General features: G+C 43.9%; 1 protein-coding gene across 1 annotated transcript; it reads right to left on the minus strand.

The window, feature by feature from the left end:
- Positions 1 to 18,312: 18,312 nt before the first annotated feature.
- Positions 18,313 to 21,709, minus strand: LOC126088481 (piggyBac transposable element-derived protein 2-like). Its single transcript, XM_049906623.1, has 2 exons — positions 19,994 to 21,709; positions 18,313 to 18,546 (listed from the first exon to the last, which is right to left on the minus strand). The coding sequence occupies exons 1-2, from the start codon at positions 21,707 to 21,709 to the stop codon at positions 18,313 to 18,315; spliced, it is 1,950 nt and encodes a 649-aa protein (XP_049762580.1).
- Between the last annotated feature and the right edge of the window lie 849 nt (positions 21,710 to 22,558).

Consider the following 22,558-nt stretch of genomic DNA (forward strand, 5'->3'; position numbering starts at 1 on the left):
TTTCTTAGACGCTTTGTTAGATTGGATAATTTGGCCACACCTCGTTTGTGTGAACTATCTGGAAAGAATTCTAATTGGTGTTGGGATGAGGAAGCTCAATCACAATTTGAACAACTTCTTGATGCTTTAGTTGCTGCTCCACTTCTTTCACATCCGGATTTATCTAAAGATTTTTGTTTGGCGACGGACTCATCATACAAAGGCCTAGGTCCACATTTATTTCAAGAGATAGAAGATAACGGCGTTTTAGTACAGAAAACTATAGCCGATCTGTTCTTGCCAAATGCAAAATTATGTCTAAAGGCTAAGCCGCCAACTATTTCTCACAGAGCACCGTTGTTTCCTATCATTCCAGCGAAATTAAAGGAGATGGCTGCAGTCGATTTGTTCGGTCCAGTGGTTCGTTCTACTAATGGTTTTGCGTACATTTTGGTATCAGTGTAATTGACATCAAAATATGTGTGTTTTACACCTTTACGCAAAGCAACAGCTCGTTCAGTATCTAATGCTTTCATCAAACATTTTCTTAAAGGAGTGGGTCATGTTGATAAAGTTGTATCAGATAATGGATCACAGTTTCGCTCTAAAATTTGGCTTCATACTCTACGGCGGTGTAAGATTAAACCAATTTTCTTTCACTTTTTCACCCTCAATCTAACGCTTCAGAGAGATGGATCAAGGAAATCAATAAATACTGTCGTCTTTATTGTCATCAGAATCACAGAACTTGGGATCAGTATCTTTATATTTTTCAAAACATTCTGAATGAACTCCCTAATGATTCAACTTCTTTACCGCCTCTATTGATATTAAAAAATAAAGCACCGCCAAATCGCATTTCTGAAATCGTTCCTTTACCGCCTTCACGAAAACTGCGGCATTCTGAAGTTGTCAACGTGGCTCTACGAAGTATTGCATCTGCGGCTGCTAGAAGAGAGACATCAGCTAAACGTCCTGGTCGTTTAAAAACCTTGTCAGTTGGTCAAAAGGTGTTAATTAAGTCTCACCGTTTGTCTCACAAAGGAAAAGGCTTGTGTCGCAAATTTTTTCTGCTTTATAACGGTCCATATAGGGTTCGCAAAATTATTCATGATAACACTGTAGAAGTAGAAACTCTTAAATCTCGGCGCTCTAAGGGAATACATCATATATCGAACGTTAAAATTTTTGTGGAATGACATACTTTTGAGAGACTAACAGTTACATGTAAACATGCAGAGAAAACAAGGATACTGCGCCATGTTCCGGCGGCGGTACATACTCAAAGCAACAGTCAAGTCTGCGCGCCGCACAAGGCAGTCGTTGACCGCCAACAATTACTTCCTACGTCACGCGTACCTACAGCTGATCGAGCGCTCAGTGCGAATGCACTAACAGCCGTAAACAAATACACGGTCTAATTTTTCTGATTAAATTCAGTATAAAGCTATAGTGACTTGATAAATTATGTTATTAACGTTCAGTATTTTTCAGGATACAGTTGTATAAAATATTTAAGAACCTCAGGTAAATTCTGTGTATGTCCGACGTTAAGAGGACTTGCTATCGAGCAAATTTCAGGAAGAATGTAATTTCGAAGAAGAAAGTAATAAACTAAAAAGGTAACTATTAATTGAGTTTATTTTTCAGGAAACATATTTCCACTTAGGTACGTACTTTAGACGTAATTTGCTGCTCGCAATTACGTGATTTATACTTTGTGCTAAATTTTATGTTCTATGAATTTACTTGTGAAGCGATGTGCTTGCATACATTTGCTGATTTTGACAATGTTTTATTAATGAACAGGGTTATTACTTGTGTATATTATGCATCGCTTGGCTGCTATGCTTTTTCACTGATGTCACTTTTTTTATTATGTGCCTGCTGTGCTTATTTATTTAAATTATAATTGTCACATGATTAATTGTGCTGATATGGTTATGTGTAGATTATACTTTGTGATTTATCTGCTTGCGTCTTCATGTTTACTTATTAAGATTACATATGAACATTTATTTGCTTATGCTGAGATATTGCTAATGACCTGTTTATTATGTAAGATATATATTTGCTGCTTTGCTTGTAGATTGCATATTTACACATTTCTGTTTTGTTGTCATAACTGCTCTTTAATTTGGTATATATAAATGATGATACGCAGTGTACGAACATAGACTTTAGGTTACACTATGGTATTAATTATTGTTCGCGTGGCAGAGCCTCGTTGTAGGGATTGTGCTGCATCCACTTGTTGACATTCTGTTCTCTACTGGTATATTTACTCGCTATTGCATGTTTTGATTACGCTCAGTGCCTTATATTTTTAAGATAAGAAAATGAACTGCTGTAATTCTACGAACGACGTTGGTACAAGAAACTTCATTGAAGTCACATGAGCTGGAGGTTTTATGGAAGCTGTATAAATTTATGCTAATATGAAGGAAGCTAACGACATGACATATCAACACTAGGTTTAGACTATTGACAGTTATTACACTGCATTCTTCGTGAGCAATTGAAATAGCAAGTGACATTTGACACAAGAAATACTCCACATGTTTGCTTCTGTTTTGCCATGATTCTTGAAGTGGTGTACACACTGTGAAATACACTCCTGGAAATGGAAAAAAGAACACATTAACACCGGTGTGTCAGACCCACCATACTTGCTCCGGACACTGCGAGAGGGCTGTACAAGCAATGATCACACGCACGGCACAGCGGACACACCAGGAACCGCGGTGTTGGCCGTCGAATGGCGCTAGCTGCGCAGCATTTGTGCACCGCCGCCGTCAGTGTCAGCCAGTTTGCCGTGGCATACGGAGCTCCATCGCAGTCTTTAACACTGGTAGCATGCCGCGACAGCGTGGACGTGAACCGTATGTGCAGTTGACGGACTTTGAGCGAGGGCGTATAGTGGGCATGCGGGAGGCCGGGTGGACGTACCGCCGAATTGCTCAACACGTGGGGCGTGAGGTCTCCACAGTACATCGATGTTGTCGCCAGTGGTCGGCGGAAGGTGCACGTGCCCGTCGACCTGGGACCGGACCGCAGCGACGCACGGATGCACGCCAAGACCGTAGGTTCCTACGCAGTGCCGTAGGGGACCGCACCGCCACTTCCCAGCAAATTAGGGACACTGTTGCTCCTGGGGTATCGACGAGGACCATTCGCAACCGTCTCCATGAAGCTGGGCTACGGTCCCGCACACCGTTAGGCCGTCTTCCGCTCACGCCCCAACATCGTGCAGCCCGTCTCCAGTGGTGTCGCGACAGGCGTGAATGGAGGGACGAATGGAGACGTGTCGTCTTCAGTGATGAGAGTCGCTTCTGCCTTGGTGCCAATGATGGTCGTATGCGTGTTTGGCGCCGTACAGGTGAGCGCCACAATCAGGACTGCATACGACCGAGGCACACAGGGCCAACACCCGGCATCATGGTGTGGGGAGCGATCTCCTACACTGGCCGTACACCACTGGTGATCGTCGAGGGGACACTGAAAAGTGCACGGTACATCCAAACCGTCATCGAACCCATCGTTCTACCATTCCTAGACCGGCAAGGGAACTTGCTGTTCCAACAGGACAATGCACGTCCGCATGTATCCCGTGCCACCCAACGTGCTCTAGAAGGTGTAAGTCAACTACCCTGGCCAGCAAGATCTCCGGATCTGTCCCCCATTGAGCATGTTTGGGACTGGATGAAGCGTCGTCTCACGCGGTCTGCACGTTCAGCACAAACGCTGGTCCAACTGAGGCGCCAGGTGGAAATGGCATGGCAAGCCGTTCCACAGGACTACATCTAGCATCTCTACGATCGTCTCCATGGGAGAATAGCAGCCTGCATTGCTGCGAAAGGTGGATATACACTGTACTAGTGCCGACATTGTGCATGCTCTGTTGCCTGTGTCTATGTGCCTGTGGTTCTGTCAGTGTGATCATGTGATGTATCTGACCCCAGGAATGTGTCAATGAAGTGTCCCCTTCCTGGGACAATGAATTCACGGTGTTCTTATTTCAATTTCCAGGAGTGTATTACGATCATTCACACTCCGTACTCGTAGTTTCTTACTGAAAGTTATTCGAACTAAAGGCTGTTAGAGGTCATGTATGCATTTCTTTTATTTAACGATGGACAAGGTAACCAAAATGTATTTTATGATTCATAATGAGTAGAAGATTTGGGTCAGATGGATTACACAGAGGTTGTGTGTGGACATTGTGTCTTCGGATTGTATAGGATGATGAATTGAAGTTTGCACTAGGATTTTATCTATACTTGTTCGAGGAGACTGACTAGAGGAAAGAGTTGTTATGGAAGTAAAATGATATTGGTGATAAGGTTTATATGTATCGACGTATTGAAGAGGTATTATTGACGTATTGAGATTGTGTGAAATTGATGATTATTGGAGTTTTGGTGGACAAGAGGTAAGGTAAGTGGTATTGATGATAAGGTTTATATGTATCGACATAAGAGGTATTATTGAAGTACTAAGATTATGTGATGCTGATGATTATTGGAGTTTTGGTGGATAAGAGGTAAAGCAAGTGAGGAGCATATTTTTTGTTGGTTTATATGGAACAAGGAGGATGAAGATGGCAGACTAGAACACTCAAGTGGATGGAAGATTGTCTACACACACACTTTGTTCAATCAATAAGCAGTATTTTTTTTTTTTTTTTTTTTTTTTTTTTTTTTTTTTTTTTTTTTTTTTTTTTTTTTTTTGGAGAGAGGAAGTAATTGCAGTGTACCATTACTACTTGATACACATATTGAACATCAAATTTTGACAGAATTGCATTTACACAGTTAACACTATTCAATTACGCAGTAGTACTTAATATGTGGATGAGAGATGAGTGAGTGTGTTTTGTGTGTTTTCCTTTCCTAATCCCAAATAATTGGTACCGATCTATCTCCTAAATATTATTTTACTTGTTTGTGTGGCCTGCACTGACACCTATAAATATTATAGGTTTACTGGCATTTGTGTATTTTTAATAGTTAATATGACAGTTATCTGATATCATTTGTGTGTTTATTGTAGTTTGTATGTTTAGTGTTAGAGCATTGATAATAATTTTGTAAAAGCAATTGTGTGTGCATTTAAACTGTTGTTCGTGCTTACACGTATTAACATTGGTGGGTGCCACTTGGAAATGTTTAATTTCTGTTAATGAACTCTGATGAACTGTCTGATTAGTGATAGTGAATATTATGGACTGTTACCTGCACCTGCTCAACATTACTGGGTGCCACTGAGGGACTGCTTCTACTGAAATGATGTCACTTGTTTGTGTCTGCACCTGTTCAACATTACTGGGTGCCACTAATGGACTGCTTCTACTGAGATAATGTCACTTGTTGGTGTCTGCGCCTGCTCGCCATTTTTGGGTGCCACTGTTGAAGCCGTTTAAATACTGCTGATGAAATGTTATGAGACTGCTATTTGCACCTGTTGATCATTGCTGGGTGCTACTGTTGGAACTGTCAACTACTCTGAGGAGTGCTACCTGTTTATTGAAAGGATTTTATGTGAATATTTGTATAAACTGATTTTTTGTGTGTTTACTGTTTATGAAATGTTATGAGACTCTTACCTGCACCTATTCGTCATTGCTGACGCTATTGATTGAATTGTTTAACCACATGATATTTGTGTAAACTATTATGTAAAATCATATGTATGCAAGCATTTGTATTCCTTACTGTATTTTATATATTAGGTTATTGAAGGGTCAGTACAAAGCCAAAATTTATTTAGTTATGTGATATTTACTTATTAATATTACTTTTTAATTATTGTCTGTATTTTTTGGACGAATTTGGTGGTATTTTCACCACCAATGCTGGCAAAACTACCATCAAATTCTGGCCCGTGGAGGAGGGGCATATGAATGGTGGCTACACTGAGTCACAGCGCCAGAGATTGCGCCAAAGAGTATTATTCAGCCGCCTCCACTGGCAGTGCTTGTTGAGAAGTTGCCGTAGAGTGCTTGTTGAGAAGTTGCTGTGGGCAGTAGGAGTTCTGATGTAGCCGTACTAGTTGTGAGCATGTCGTGTGCAGTTGTTCTGATGGGCTACACAGCCGATGCTGTTCGATTGCGGATGTTGTAATGATCAGAGTGTATTTTTCGTCAATATATATGAAGGTAAAGAAATTTTTTATTTTTCATGTCAAATGTCCTAAATAACAATGCCTCTTGGTCACAGGTTCAGTCTGGCTTGTGTTCATGTATTAGAGTGTAATTCTGGTTTCTATATGCAATTATAGTATTTCTGTTTTTTTTTTAAATACTTCAGTGTAAATGGTGCTTAAAATACCTTGTCTTATTGAGGAAGAACCATGCCAGATGTGTACGTTGAATCACACTTACACACACAGAACAGTTACACTTGTGCTTTGTTGTTTCGTAGCTTTTATAGTTGCTGGGGACTTAATTAATTAATTGTGTTAACGGAAGTTTTCTTTCATTCTTTGTTGTTATTCTATACAGTCAGATTGCGTACTAATACTAGTCAGGGCCAACCGGTTACGAGACAGCGCAACCGGACAGACAGCTACTAAAATTAAAAATTATTTGCATTATATTTAATTAAGCCCCCATGCACCATGTCCAATCAATAATGACACAGGTTTATAAAAGTTTCATTACAAACACTGTTTACTCAATGGGCGCGCGAAAATTACCACGTTAGCTCTATTAAAACGCACATTTCCTCCATGGTCCACGAAAACGAAAGTACCATGTCCAATCAGTAATGACACAGGCTTATAAAAGTTTCATTACAAACAGTGCGGTACAAATTTGGAATACTTCTCCAGATAAGATAAACATTATTTCATCATTCCCACATTTTAGTATAACCCTAAGGTCAGTCTTACTTGATCAGTGTTCCTACCCAGTAACAGAATCTTTGCAACATGTGTAATTACGAAGCGTAAAACAAAACGGAGCAAAATATCTTTATACAAGTAGCGCAAGCTGTCCTGTAGATTAAGGCAATCGAACAAAGTCACCCCTCCAAAAAAGGTGAACTTATATTTACATAATATCAAATATTATAGTATATACTTGTATTAAACTAATAATAAAATATCAGAACCTAATAAAAACGCGAATATTAGGAAAAAAAATTGCAAGTGTTAAGACGCGAACCACTGCCTCAACAAAATCTCATTATCAGTCAAGGACACTACCCATTAAGCTTTTTTTTTTTTAAATCTCATTTTGTTCGTTTTCGTTCGTTGTATCTGTTCTGTGCAGACGTCGAAAGACACCCGTTTCAGTTCCTTGTTGATCCATTAACTCAGTTTTTTTATTACAGAGGTCAGCTATCCCTCTGACAGGCTGAGCTACCGGCCGGCAGGGCTAAACCAACAACGTGTTCCTTGTGCTTAATCACTAAAAATGTGAATCATAGATAATTATGTTACTAATTGAAATTTAATTATAACTAATTGTACCAAGAACAATGCGTATTGGGTGGATCTTCAATGTGTCGCTGCCTTCAATTAGCCTACCCTCACAATACGCAAGTTATAATAATTCTTTTGCCACGAATATGATGTTTCTCATTTTTTTATTGGAATGGATCACACAACTAACAACGGGTTTTCAAGTGATTCTCGATTTTCTGGTGCTCAGAAACGGCACATACACATATAGGCTTGAAATGGATGCCAATATGGCGCCTCACAACGTGCTATTCCACGCTATGACGTCAGAAACTCGGCACGTTCAACGTTCAACTTTCGGATGCACGGTCCGTGTGCCGACAGCTTAAGGATATCGTAGGCCAGCCGCCACATAGAAAGTGCTGATATCTCTTTCGAGGGCAGTGCTTTCGCAATTATTGCTCTGGTGTACTGGCTGAAACCATTAGCACCCGTTAAAGCATTCTACGAAATTTGAACGTGATCCGAAGCAGCGAAGTGTGGTATGCTTCTTCTGGCCTCCGGTTTTACGTCCTCCTGCAACGTGATCACAAAGGGGTGCGACATTAACACATGCGTGACCAAAACAACAAAGGCCCCCTCTAAGACCCCTGGTCGGTAACACTGTCAGTATTACCATCCAAGTTTGTTGAGCTCTTTGAAAATGGACCTGTACGGACTGTTCCGCATTGACTCTCTTCATACACTACTGGCCATTGAAACTGCTACACCAACAAGAAATTCAGATGATAAACGGGTATTCATTGGACAAATATGTTACACTAGAACTGACATGTGATTACATTTTCAGGCAATTTGGGTGCATAGATCCTGAGAAATCAGTACCCAGAACAACCACCTCTGGCCGTAATAAAGACTTTGATACGCCTGGGCATTGCGTCAAACAGAGCTTGGATGGCGTGTACAGGTACAGCTGCCCATGCAACTTCAACACGATACCACAGTTCATCAAGAGTAGTGACTGGCGCATTGTGACGAGCCAGTTACTCGGCCACCCCTGACCAGACGTGTTCGGTTGGTGAGACATCTGGAGAATGTGCTGGCCAGGGCAGCAGTCGAACATTTTGTGTATCCAGAAAGGCCCGTAAAGGACCTGCAACATGCGGTCGTGCATTATCCTGCTGAAATGTAGGGTTTCGCAGGAATCTAATAAAGGGTAGAGCCACGGGTCGTAACACATATGAAATGTAACGTCCACTGTTCAAAGTGCCGTGAATGCCATCAAGAGGTGACCGAGACGTGTAACCAATGGGACCCCATACCATCACGCCGGCTGATACGCCAGTATGGCGATGACTAATACATGCTTCCAATGTGCGTTCACCGCGATGTCGCCAAACACGGATGCGTCCATCATGATGCTGTAAACAGAACCTGGATTCATCCGAAAAAATGACGTTTTGCCATTCGTGCACCCACGTTCGTCTTTGAATACACCATCGCAGGCGCTCCTGTCTGTGATGGAGCGTCAAGGGTAACCGCAGCCATGGTCTCCGAGCCGAGTCCATGCTGCTGCAAACGTCGTCGAACTGTTCGTGCAGATGGTTGTTGTCTTGCAAACGTCCCCATCCGTTGACTCAGGGATCGAGACGTGGCTGCACGATCCGTTACATCCATGCGGATAAGATGCCTGTCATCTCGACTGCTAGCGATACGAGGCCGTTGGGATCCAGCACGGCGTTCCGTCTTACCCTCCTGAACCCACCGATTCCATATCTGCTAGCAGTATTCTGCTAGCAGTAATTGGATCTAGGCCAACGCGAGCAGCAATGTCGCGATACGATAAACCGCAATCGCGATAGGCTACAATCCGACCTTTATCAAAGTCGGAGACGTGATGGTACGCATTTCTCCTCCCTACACGCAACATCACAACAACGTTTCACCAGGCAACGCCGGTCAACTGCTGTTTGTGTATGAGAAATCGGATGGAAACTTTCGATGATGATGATGATGATGTTTGGTTTGTGGGGCGCTCAACTGCGTGGTTATCAGCGCCCGTACAATTACCCAATCTTTGCTCAGTCCAATTTCGCCACTTTCCTGGATGATGATGAAATGATGAGGACAACACAAACACCCAGTCATCTCGAGGCAGGTGAAAATCCCTGACCCCGCCGGGAATCGAACCCGGGACCCCGTGCTCGGGAAGCGAGAACGCTACCGCGAGACCACGAGCGGTGGACTGGAAACTTTCCTCATGCCAGTAAGTTTTAGGTGTCGCCACCGGCGCCAACCTTGTGTCAATGCTCTGAAAAGCTAATCATTTGCATATCACAGCATCTTCTTCCTGTCGGTTAAATTTCGCGTCTGTAGCAAGTCATTTTCGTGGTGTAGCAATTTTAATGGCCAGTAGTGTATCAACCTCTGAGCGGCGGTGTGTCTGAAAGGTTCACCTCGGCTACATATACGGAAACTGTGTGATTTCAGTGCCGGGTGCCGTGGTCCTAAGATTCTAACTCCATCGCGGATACGTCAAAGAAGGGGTCTATTGTGGATAAGAGGGGGTTGGACGACGTTCTCATGGTGTGACACGTTCATGGGGCATGGGGCAGTAACGCGGTCAATATGACGTCACTAACCCACCTTTTGTCTACATCTTGCTATTCGAAGCGTTGCAGGGCGCCATGCATTTTTGAGACAAATTTCAATCTTGTATGTCGTAATGGGAAATAATTACTGGGTTTCAAGAAAGTGATCCTTTAATTCTATTATGCAGTGTATCAGACACAGACAATGGTAGTTAAAGTACTATGATACGGAAACGAAGTGACTGCATGAAACATTCAGGGCTTTCAACCAGTATTCCAAATGATAGAAAGTTGTTTCAAATGGTTCAAATGGCTCTGAGCACTATGGGACTTTACTTCTGAGGTCATCAGTCCCCTAGAACTTAGAACTACTTAAACCTAACTAACCTAAGGACATCACACACATTCAACCCCGGGGCTTGATTCGAACCTGCGACCGTAGTGGTCGCGCGGATCCAAACTGTAGCGCCTAGAACCGCTCGGCCACCCCGGCCGACAGAAAGTTGTTTGGTTTATAAATATTGAATTAGACGCTGATCTGACACTCGCCGATGATGCCTTATTAAAAAGGCAAAGTTCGTCTTGGTGCGTAAATAAAATTAAAAAAAAGCTAATATGCAGCACGGAAAAAGCCTTTTTCTTGTAAACTATCGCAAATTATATTTATAATAACCTGTTCCGAAGAAACATAGCAGTTACAGAAAAGTAACGATGAAGCATATAGGGAAAAAGATGCATCTATGGCAGAGGAGAACAGCAAACACAACCTTAGTGTGCTTACTAAGCCAGAACTATAAGGTAGGGTGCTACTTTATCGTCCAAGAGTTAAACTTAAATTTCAGTACGAATATAGTAGCCATCAAGTGGTTTGTTTCTTTCACAGATATGCCTGAAAAGTAACACGGATTACTGCAGGGAGATAGGCGAATTGTTGCATTTCTGTTGCCAGAACTTGAGAGATAAGCCTACACGCGTTCTGGTATTTACCAGTTATAGCTGGGTTGTTTACTATCACAGGGACGAACTGCGTAGAAAGATATCTGGTGTCAGTTGATCCGAAGAAAGGTCAAGGAAATGTTTTGCCTTCGCTGTTAGTATATCAGCCTTTTTCTCTTAAAAATACTCAGATACCGACCAGTTCTGCTGAAGCTGAGCATTTATAGACCTAATCACTTCTGACATGAAACCTTCGTATGTTATGGAATTATAAATGGAAAGCAGATTACGCTTGTAGTACAACCTCGAAGGCGGGGCAAGGATGGGAAAGGAAATCTACCGCGTACTTTCCAAAGTAACTAAACTCTCGTTTCCCTATCCCGATTTAGAACTACCGTAAGAGTCCTAATTCTTGATCGCCGGACGGAAGTTACAGCTGTTTTCGTCGAGAGTATGAATCCCGTGTGCTAACCATAGCGCCACCTCGTTTGTTGCGTACGCATAAAGTACAAAATCCATTCACAACAAGCTACACTCCTGGAAATTGAAAAAAGAACACATTGACACCGGTGTGTCAGACCCACCATACTTGCTCCGGACACTGCGAGAGGGCTGTACAAGCAATGATCACACGCACGGCACAGCGGACACACCAGGAACCGCGGTGTTGGCCGTCGAATGGCGCTAGCTGCGCAGCATTTGTGCACCGCCGCCGTCAGTGTCAGCCAGTTTGCCGTGGCATACGGAGCTCCATCGCAGTCTTTAACACTGGTAGCATGCCGCGACAGCGTGGACGTGAACCGTATGTGCAGTTGACGGACTTTGAGCGAGGGCGTATAGTGGGCATGCGGGAGGCCGGGTGGACGTACCGCCGAATTGCTCAACACGTGGGGCGTGAGGTCTCCACAGTACATCGATGTTGTCGCCAGTGGTCGGCGGAAGGTGCACGTGCCCGTCGACCTGGGACCGGACCGCAGCGACGCACGGATGCACGCCAAGACCGTAGGATCCTACGCAGTGCCGTAGGGGACCGCACCGCCACTTCCCAGCAAATTAGGGACACTGTTGCTCCTGGGGTATCGGCGAGGACCATTCGCAACCGTCTCCATGAAGCTGGGCTACGGTCCCGCACACCGTTAGGCCGTCTTCCGCTCACGCCCCAACATCGTGCAGCCCGCCTCCAGTGGTGTCGCGACAGGCGTGAATGGAGGGACGAATGGAGACGTGTCGTCTTCAGCGATGAGAGTCGCTTCTGCCTTGGTGCCAATGATGGTCGTATGCGTGTTTGGCGCCGTGCAGGTGAGCGCCACAATCAGGACTGCATACGACCGAGGCACACAGGGCCAACACCCGGCATCATGGTGTGGGGAGCGATCTCCTACACTGGCCGTACACCACTGGTGATCGTCGAGGGGACACTGAATAGTGCACGGTACATCCAAACCGTCATCGAACCCATCGTTCTACCATTCCTAGACCGGCAAGGGAACTTGCTGTTCCAACAGGACAATGCACGTCCGCATGTATCCCGTGCTACCCAACGTGCTCTAGAAGGTGTAAGTCAACTACCCTGGCCAGCAAGATCTCCGGATCTGTCCCCCATTGAGCATGTTTGGGACTGGATGAAGCGTCGTCTCACGCGGTCTGCACGTCCAGCACGAACGCTGGTCCAACTGAGGCGCCAGGTGGAAATGGCATGGCAAGCCGTTCCACAGGACTACATCCAGCATCTCTACGATCGTCTCCATGGGAGAATAGCAGCCTGCATTGCTGCGAAAGGTGGATATACACTGTACTAGTGCCGACATTGTGCATGCTCTGTTGCCTGTGTCTATGTGCCTGTGGTTCTGTCAGTGTGATCATGTGATGTATCTGACCCCAGGAATGTGTCAATAAAGTGTCCCCTTCCTGGGACAATGAATTCACGGTGTTCTTATTTCAATTTCCAGGAGTGTATTAAGTGGAGCTACTCGTCTCTGGAGCAAAACATTCTCTTTTAATGACTTCAGATAAACCCCATACGTGCTGCAATCTTGATTCTTGATGCAATGTAAACATCCTTACAACTAAATAATTAGTACTAGAAACATCATAACCGACTGTTCGCACGGGAAAGAGTCAACTCGTACAGATACATACATATTTTCCTTTCTTCACCAAATGCAGATTTGCTAATCTTCATTGGAATATAGTCATTTCACCTTCATGACGCGACCAAAAGAAGTGAAACTACTTGCTCAGTTCATGAGTTAACGTACCTTCATCTGCAAAGAAGAGAAGATTTCAGGTGAGTTTTCAACAGAATACTTTCTCCTACCTGATATCTTTGCATCTGTAGTAAACTTTTATCATAGTAGATTTGCCTGCTCGGTGAGTGCGACTAGGGCTTGTCTTACTTTCTCTTTTCAGGAACTTTCTTGTATCTGAAGATGTTGAAACAGATCTGTCCATTCATTCTTCACGTTTGTTTCGAAATTAGTTCATTTGGAGTGAATTGTGTGGTGTACAGTCTCAAACTGTTTATGATCTGTTCGAATAACAACAGAGACATGACGATTGTGTATATATGTTAAGATGAACCAGTTAAATTCATGAAAAATACACACTGTGGGATTCTGTCTGGGCGAAACCGTGACATTACTTTCTGTTTAATTTCATATTCAAGGTAGAAATGTTTTTCATGCTTGACAAATGAAATTTGATGCGTTGACTGACACCAAGATAGTAGGCTTGACAACTATTGGTATATAATCGTTTACTATCCTTTTAATGATTGTACTTACTGCAGTATATAATCGTTTACTATACTTTTAATAATTGTACTTGCTGCAGTAGAATTTTTAGTAGTATGTGGTTTAACATAGTTTGAGAAGATATCATACAGTGCTACTGCATACTTAACTCCACCTCTAGCTGAGGACAACATCCCTTCCCTGATCGTTTGGAGAAGACGTCTACTGTTGGTTGCCGCTGAACGACGGAGGTCACTCATAAAATCAATGCCCAACAGCGGACGCTGGTGGCCACACTTGGAGGAGTGCCGCATCTCTCAGGCAGACCCTCACCAATGAGCAGAACCTTCGATCTGGAAATGTTAAGAGAACTGCCCGATGCCTCCCCATATGTCGCCACCCGTGCGAACATCGTCTTCATTGTGGAGGTAGAGGACTATATCGTCAGCACAGGTTGTACAACAGAAGCGGTGCCCATGCAACGTCAGGCCCACCAACCGTTGGCGATTTCCCCAGGAATAGGGGCTCTAATGGCAAAGCATACAGTACCATGGAAAGAGGGCAACTCTGTTGGACAGAGCGCTCGATCGCTAGAGGCGACCATTACAAAGTATTCTTGAAGTCGAACCGCTCAGTAGCCGTATTACCACTGTTACTATACGAGCCGGAAAACCCATGTGTTAGAGGACAGGTTTCAGAAAGGTATGGTCGATACAGACGAATGCTTGACTGAAGACAAGCGATGCTAATGCGCCAAGTAAATGTTGCGACCGCGCGAGCACGATCATCTCCCTGTAACGGCAAAGGGCCGTATGGATGTTGTTGTCACTGCCCACCGAAGTCCGATCAAGGGAGGTGACGTATCTGGCTGCCTTCTTGAGTCTTGAGGCCAACAAACGGATGAAAATTTTCATGTCACTATTGAGGAGAGTGATGGGACGGTAAGTGCAGATCCATGATCGCCCTTGTGGCTTAGGAACAGGGATGATGACCCCCACCAATGAAGGTGGCTGGGATCGTCGTTGTGGGTGACACCAGTTCACGACAGATGGACGTCCATATAGGTACCAAAAGATGGCTAAAACACTTGTAAAATTCGAGGGGGAGGCCGTCAGGTCCAGGGGACTTGTTCGCAGCGCCCACCTTGATATCATCTAAGACTTCATCGGATGTCACTGTTCTTGAGCCACATGCTCTGGCACAGTGCTGACAGTCAGTGCTGCTACCTCCTCAATTAAGGTTGGGGGATGTGGGATGGCAGCGTACAGCCGGCGGAAATGAGAATAGAAAGCGTGACCAATGGCGCATTGCGTAGTGTTTCTAGTCCTTCTGCATCGGTGAGGTCGTGGATGAGAGCTCGACGACGACGTCGGCGTTCTGTGAGGAGGTGGTACATCGATAGCTTTTCGTGAGGCATATGGTCACGGGTGCAGCATCTGACAAGGGTTCCTTCCAAGTGTCCTCACATGAGTGAGGTGATCTACACTTTAGAATGATGCACTATCGCCTAATGGACAGGAGAGAATGTCATTGAAGTGAAGTCATGAAGCACCGCATAATAAAAGTCCATGGTGCTCGCTTTCCAAGCTTTGAAATCTTTGCCATATCCAGCGTAGAGCTCGTTCTGCGCGCGATAGCCACCAGGATAAGGTATCCACCTTATCCTGTGCGGGGCGACGTCGACGACAGAGGGGCCACGCATCCTCAACAATACGTCGGCAATTAGGAACAGTCAGGTGGGAAACGTTTAATTTCCACAGACCGCGACTGTGCCACACCTGCTGACAGGCGAGGAAAACGTTGCAGATGCAGGTGTCGTGGTCAGAGAAAGCCAGAGGCCATACTTCGGGATGTCGAGAGTTGGCAGCAAGGGAACATGTGAGGTATATACGGTCGAGGCGACAAACATTATGAATCACCTCGAAGGGAACGATCTATTGATACATAATCAGCATAGTTTCAGAAAACATCGTTCTTGTGCAACGCAGCTAGCTCTTTATCCGCACGAAGTAATGGCCGCTATCGACAGGGGATCTCAAGTTGATTCCGTATTTCTAGATTTCCGGAAAGCTTTTGACACCGTTCCTCACAAGCGACTTCTAATCAAGCTGCGGGCCTATGGGGTATCGTCTCAGTTGTGCGACTGGATTCGTGATTTCCTGTCAGGAAGGTCGCAGTTCGTAATAATAGACGGCAAATCATTGAGTAAAACTGAAGTGATATCAGGTGTTCCCCAGGGAAGCGTCATGGGCCCTCTGCTGTTCCTGATCTGTGTAAATGACCTGGGTGACAATCTGAGCAGTTCTCTTAGGTTGTTCGCAGATGATACTGTAATTTACTGTATAGTAAGGTCATCCGAAGACCAGTATCAGTTGTAAAGCGATTTAGAAAAGATTACTGTATGGTGTGGCAGGTGGCAGTTGACGTTAAATAACGAAAAGTGTGAGGTGATTCACATGAGTTCCAAAAGAAATCTGTAGGAATTCGATTTCTCGATAAATAGTACAATTCTCAAGGCTGTCAATTCAACTAAGTACCAGGGTGTTAAAATTACGTACAACTTCAGTTGGAAAGACCACATAGATAATATTGTGGCGAAGGCGAGCCAAAGGTTGCGTTTCATTGGCAGGACACTTAGAAGATGCAACAAGTCCACTAAAGAGACGGCTTACACTACACTCGTTCGCCCTCTGTTAGAATATTGCTGCTCGGTGTGGGATCCTTACCAGGTGGGAATGACGGAGGACATCGAAAGGGTGCAAAAAAGGGCAGCTCGTTTTGTATTATCGCGTAATACGGGAGAGAGTGTGGCAGATATGATACGCGAATTGGGATGGAGGTCATTAAAGCAAAGACGCGTTTGGTCGCGGCGAGATCTATTTACGAAATTTCAGTCACCACCTTTCTCTTCCGAATGCGAAAATATTTTGTTGAGCCCAACCTACATAGGTAGGAATGATCATGAAAATAAAATAAGAGAAATCAGAGCTCGAACAGAAAGGTTTAGGTGCTCGTTTTTCCAGCGCGCTGTTCGGGAGTGGAATGGTAGAGAGATAGTGTGATTGTGGTACGATGAACCCTCTGCCAAGCACTTAAATGTGAATTGTAGAGTGGTCATGTACAGGGCTATTACAAATGATTGAAGCGATTTCATAAATCCACTGTAGCTCCATTCATTGACATATGGTACCGACACACTACAGATACGTAGAAAAACTCATAAAGTTTTGTTCGGCTGAAGCCGCACTTCAGGTTTCTGCCGTCAGAGCGCTCGAGAGCGCAGTGAGACAAAATGGTGACAGGAGCCGAGAAAGCGTATGTCGTGCTTGAAATGCACTCACATCAGTCAGTCATAACAGTGCAACGACACTTCAGGACGAAGTTCAACAAAGATCCACCAACTGCTAACTCCATTCGGCGATGGTATGCGCAGTTTAAGGCTTCTGGATGCCTCTGTAAGGGGAAATCAACGGGTCGGCCTGCAGTGAGCGAAGAAACGGTTGAACGCGTGCGGGCAAGTTTCACGCGTAGCCCGCGGAAAATTGGCTCATGCCACAACTGGAGACCGACTGCGCCGACTTCCTCTTTCAACAGGATGGTGCTCCACCGCACTTACATCATGATATTCGGCATTTCTTAAACAGGAGATTGGAAAACCGATGGATCGGTCGTGGTGGAGATCACGATCAGCAATTCATGTCATGGCCTCCACGCTCTCCCGACGTAACCCCATGCGATTTCTTTCTGTCGGGTTATGTGAAAGATTCAGTGTTTAAACCTCCTCTACCAATAAACGTGCCAGAACTGCGAGCTCGCATCAACGATGCTTTCGAACTCATTGATGGGGACATGCTGCGCCGAGTGTGGGAGGAACTTGATTATCGGCTTGATGTCTGCCGAATCACTAAAGGGGCACATATCGAACATTTGTGAATTCCTAAAAAAACTTTTTGAGTTTTTGTACATGTGTGCAAAGCATTTTGAAAATATCTCAAATAATAAAGTTATTGTAGAGCTGTGAAATCGCTTCAATCATTTGTAATAACCCTGTAGATGTAGACGACTGCGCTATATAGTATGTGAAACCTACGCAGGTGCCATGAACCTTTGCCCATGTGTCAAAAAGCTGAAGTGTGTCGATGATGATGGAGAGGGCCGCACATGGGGAATGCCGTGGTAATTGGTCATCAGGCCTTTTTGTGCGCAGTGATATCGCCACCGAGGATCATTTCATCCAGGGGAGCCTCAAAAAGCGGCGTTACCTTGTCGGCAAAGAAGGTGTTTTGGTCACGACGTCGACTGGAGCCGGACGGCCCATATACACTGAGGATGCGCACGCCAAACAGCGTGAGAGCCAGACATCCAGCATTAGGAAGGTGCACCACATCTTCAGCAGGGAGTCCAGAGCAGAAGAGGATGGCGACTCCACTACCATTGTCAGAAGCATGGGAGATGTGTGCCGTGTAGCCAGTGGGGGCATAGAAATCAGCGACGATCACTTCTTGGAAGAGGGTAATGTCAACATCAGCAGCATAAATGGTCTCTCGGAACATTGCCAGTTTGTGTGAAGCCGGAATGGTGGCCAGATTCATCGTCGCGATGCCGTAGTGTTGTGGGCGTGCTCCCACCATTGGAACAGATGCCCGGATGGCATGTAACATCCGGCGCAGTCACTGTAGCTGCAATCGCTGGGTGGAAGGTGGGTCAGGCACCTCCAAAGCACACTGCCTAAAGGGAGAGTCACCATCACGATCTGCTCCATCGACGGCCTCATCAGCCCAGGAGACTGAAACAGGTGGCAAGCAACTGTCGCACTCATCAAGGGTGAGGTTTGATGATGTTGCTGTAGTGGGATCCAGGGAATCTCCGTCCGTTGGATCCATCGTAGTCAGGTGAGATCGTTCCTGAGATGGAACATCAGGAGTGGTCACTCATGTCGTCAGGGCGCTCGAAGGGAGATCACCGTCTTGTATCCGCTCCACTGACTGTGATGCCACATGAAGAAGTGTGTCGTCGGATTGCGTTCGACTTCTTCCGTTTACGGGGCGACCGCTGCTTTCGGAGGTGCTGTTCTGTGTCAGAATGTGGACGTTCAATGAAACTTCCTGGCAGATTAAAACTGTGCGCCCGACCGAGACTCGAACTCGGGACCTTTGCCTTTTGCGGGTAAGTGGTAGAGCACTTGCCCGCGAAAGGCAAAGGTCCTGAGTTCGAGTCTCGGTCGGGTGCACAGTTTTAATCTGCCAGGAAGTTTCATATCAGCGCACACTCCACTGCAGAGTGAAAATCTCATTCTGGACGTTCAATGTCTGAGGTCGCGCCCTTCTGAAGAAAAGCAGAGGTAGGCACCGCACCAGCATAGATGTCCATCGCAGCTCTGGAGAATCGGTGGTCCCGTAGCCGTCGGAGGAGATGGTGCCGGCGGGGAGTGCCGGGGGGGGAGAGGGTTCGATGGAGGGTGAGGGAGGCAGGGGGAGGGGGGGACAGGCGCTTCCTGAAGTGACTGTAACGTACCCTCTCGTGTTTTTGTTTTTTTGTTATTGTTCTTTGTTATTGAAGTTGTAGAGATATGAAATTATTGTAGCGGTTTGCTTAGTCAGCCGTACTTCGGAATTTTTTGGCATTAAATGGAGCCTGAAACTTGCGTAATAAATACTTCGCGTGAAGTGCGATTTGCGGAGATGCAATCCAAAGAATGTTAATAGAAAAGCTTTAGAACAAAGCGCACGACTGACTAGACACATTCAGAGGGTACGTACATTCACGTACGAGTGGTTGCGATCTGATGAGAAAGATCTATCTTAACCCTTAAATGCATGATTTTTTATTTCAAGCTGTAAAAATTACCATGTTTAGTTTATAGTGCCTACATTTCGAAAAAAATATTGAAAAATTTTTTAAATTAAATTAACAAAGCACTATTGTTGAAAATCGCTTTGTAGCTGATCAGCTACATTTTGAGTTAACACCTTACGAGCCACAATAAATGTGCTTATTTTGCTCCCTCAATTTTGACCAAATCTCTCGTAATTTAATTGTTGATTATGATTAAATACTTTGTATAGGAAGGGAAAAATCCTAAAATAATAAATAGGACATTAATGTTGTAAATATTGAGCATTTATTGTATATTTTATACACTTTTATATATGAACAATAAGGTATCTAGTTCCAACAGGTTTGTACCCAAGCATGTGATAATCACTTTACATGAAAAGTTTGAAAACAGTTCTTTTGTTTGTGCAAACACAATGCAACTGCACATTTATTACACTGAACCCAGGAAAATCCCTTGCATCCTGGCATTTTGCACCTCTGTCTCACTTGCAAGTACGAAGGCAGGTGACCTACTTGATCCAGCCTTATATCTTGTGGAGGTACATGTGCTGTGGGCCCCTTTGTCTTCTTAGCTTGTATTTGGTTTTCGAGTTCATTACTTGGCCTTCCACATTTTGCTGAAGTTTGACCTGAGCGACACAAACAGTGAGCAATTTCCATTCGAAATTCGGAGAGTTTCATAGTTCTCCTAATCCCTTTGGTTTCTGCTACTCTCCTATACAACAGCCAGGAATTGACTACTCCCATGTCCAGGAGATGGTAAAACAATCTTATATACCATTTTCGACTTTTCACAAGAATTTTATGTCGACCCATTATGCTGTCAAGAAGGTCAACACCTCCCATATGTTTATTGTAGAGCTTAATTATTTGTGGACAAGGTATTGTTATTCTTGACTTTGTTTTTTTGTCATACCTCCCTGCTTCATGAATAGGCTGCTGTCCAGCAAGTGTAGAAAGCAACATCACACTCTTGTTATCTTTCCACACTACATTTGATATGTCGACACCATCCACTGTTGCGACGCGCTCTACTGATGCACCTCGTGCCATTTTCTTCAGCTCAGCTTCTGAAGGGAGCTTGCAGTCTGGCACTCTGTTTCTTCTGACTGTCCCAAGTGAGTAAATTCCTTGTTTATGTAACCATACAAGCAGTGGCAGACTTGTGTAATAATTGTCACAGTACAGTTTGTGGTTCATATTTCTTGGTAGTATCCTACCGAGTCGAACTACAACATTTGCACTTGCTCCCAAGTCTTCCTCCCCAGTCACTCTTTTTTCTGGTTCATTTTCATCTCCAGTGAAAATCTCAAAATCGTAGGCATAACCAGATATGCCACTAATAACAAATAATTTGTATCCATATTTATGAGGCTTGTTTGGCATGTATTGTTTCAAATAACTTCTAGCCTTTGTTGAACATATCTGTTCATCAACAGAAACACACTCCTCAACAGGTATTGTTTGAAACCGAGATCTCATCAATTCTATTATGGGTCTTATCTTGAAGAGTCTATCATGACCTTTTTCACCCCTGGGTATCATTGCACTGTTGTCATTGAAGTGAAGAAACTTACGTATTTGCTCATACTGATTCACTGTCATTGTTGTCTTGATCAGATGAGTACCAGTAACTTCTCCCCAGTAATCCCTCGTATTAGGTACATGAACTATTGACATTACGAGACAGATGCCTATAAATTTTTTTATGTCATCACAGGATAAATCTATTGGTCTATCAGGATTACACTGCACACTGTATCTATGAGACTCTTCGACAATTAGATCAAACAATTTAGATGGAAATATATGTTTGAAGAATTGGTATGGAGTATTTAAGTTTATTACTTCTTCTGGTAACGAAGTATTGCCATGAAATTTTGACTGCAGTTCGGGAATAATCAACTGTTTATCTTTCCAAACCACACTCCTGCTGTTTTTGGTAACATTTTTGCTGCTGCATGGCAGTTTCAGAGCATTACCAGACAACTGTGACGTCGATTCCTTCATTATAACATCAGATTGTCTTGTTCCAGAAACATCTTCAGTCCTAATTACTGGTACTTGACTTTCTTCGTCACTACTGTCACTATCACAATCAACAGATTCTGGAGCAACATATGTCTCATCTTGAATGGAATCGTCAGAGAAACACTCAAGATCGTCACCACTGCTTAGTGGAATCTCTAACCATTCCATAAGCATTTCTTCTTGACTCTTTCGAGACATTTTTACGTCAGCGCCTGAAATGCAGTAAATGAAAAATGTAGCTGATAAGCTACATACACAAAAACAGGCCTCATTTCAAATCTATCGCAAAGACACTCGAATTAACTGTTTACACCATATCTACTTACGTTTTCAAAATGGAAAAGTAATTTTCAAACCCAGAAATCAGTGCACAAACACCAAAAACACACCTCAACTTTCCGCCAAAACACACATTTGGCAGTATGTCCACACAGCTCACTGTCGAACTGCTTCAGCTCGTCCTGCCATCTATGATCGCTATGAAGAACTACTAGAAACTGCAGCGGAGTGTATACACTTAGCTACATAACGAATTTGATCGAAAATGTTTCTCCATATGGAATAAATCGAAGAAATGAGGTCTGTAGCTTATCAGCTACAGTATGCATTAAAGGGTTAAATTTTTTTGTGTAAAATAATTACTTCGTAACACACTCGGAGATTGCGAACGTACAGTCAGGGTAGAGGCACGTACTTTCTATCATTCCCCGTGGCCTGGGTAAAAGAATTGCAATTATTTAAATTTAAGAATATTTCTTTTTGAATCGGACTCCTATTTTTATACGAAAAGGAAGATTGCAGGTTCTGAATGTCTCGGCAAAAACACATCGAAATTAATCTTAGCGGCCACCAAAGGAAAGTAGTGAGCACAATCGTCGTAAAGATCGTCGTCTCCATCTAAAATTCGCCTCTCGAATTAACAGAATAATTTGTACTCCATTGGTATGGGATTTAGGCTTGATCTTGACAGGAATTATAAAACACATTTTTCATCATTTAACACCTTCATTTAACACACACATAGACATGAGCCTATACAGTACGTCT

Source organism: Schistocerca cancellata, chromosome 6 (genome assembly GCF_023864275.1).
Source record: "Schistocerca cancellata isolate TAMUIC-IGC-003103 chromosome 6, iqSchCanc2.1, whole genome shotgun sequence".
In the NCBI taxonomy this organism is placed as follows: domain Eukaryota; kingdom Metazoa; phylum Arthropoda; class Insecta; order Orthoptera; family Acrididae; genus Schistocerca; species Schistocerca cancellata.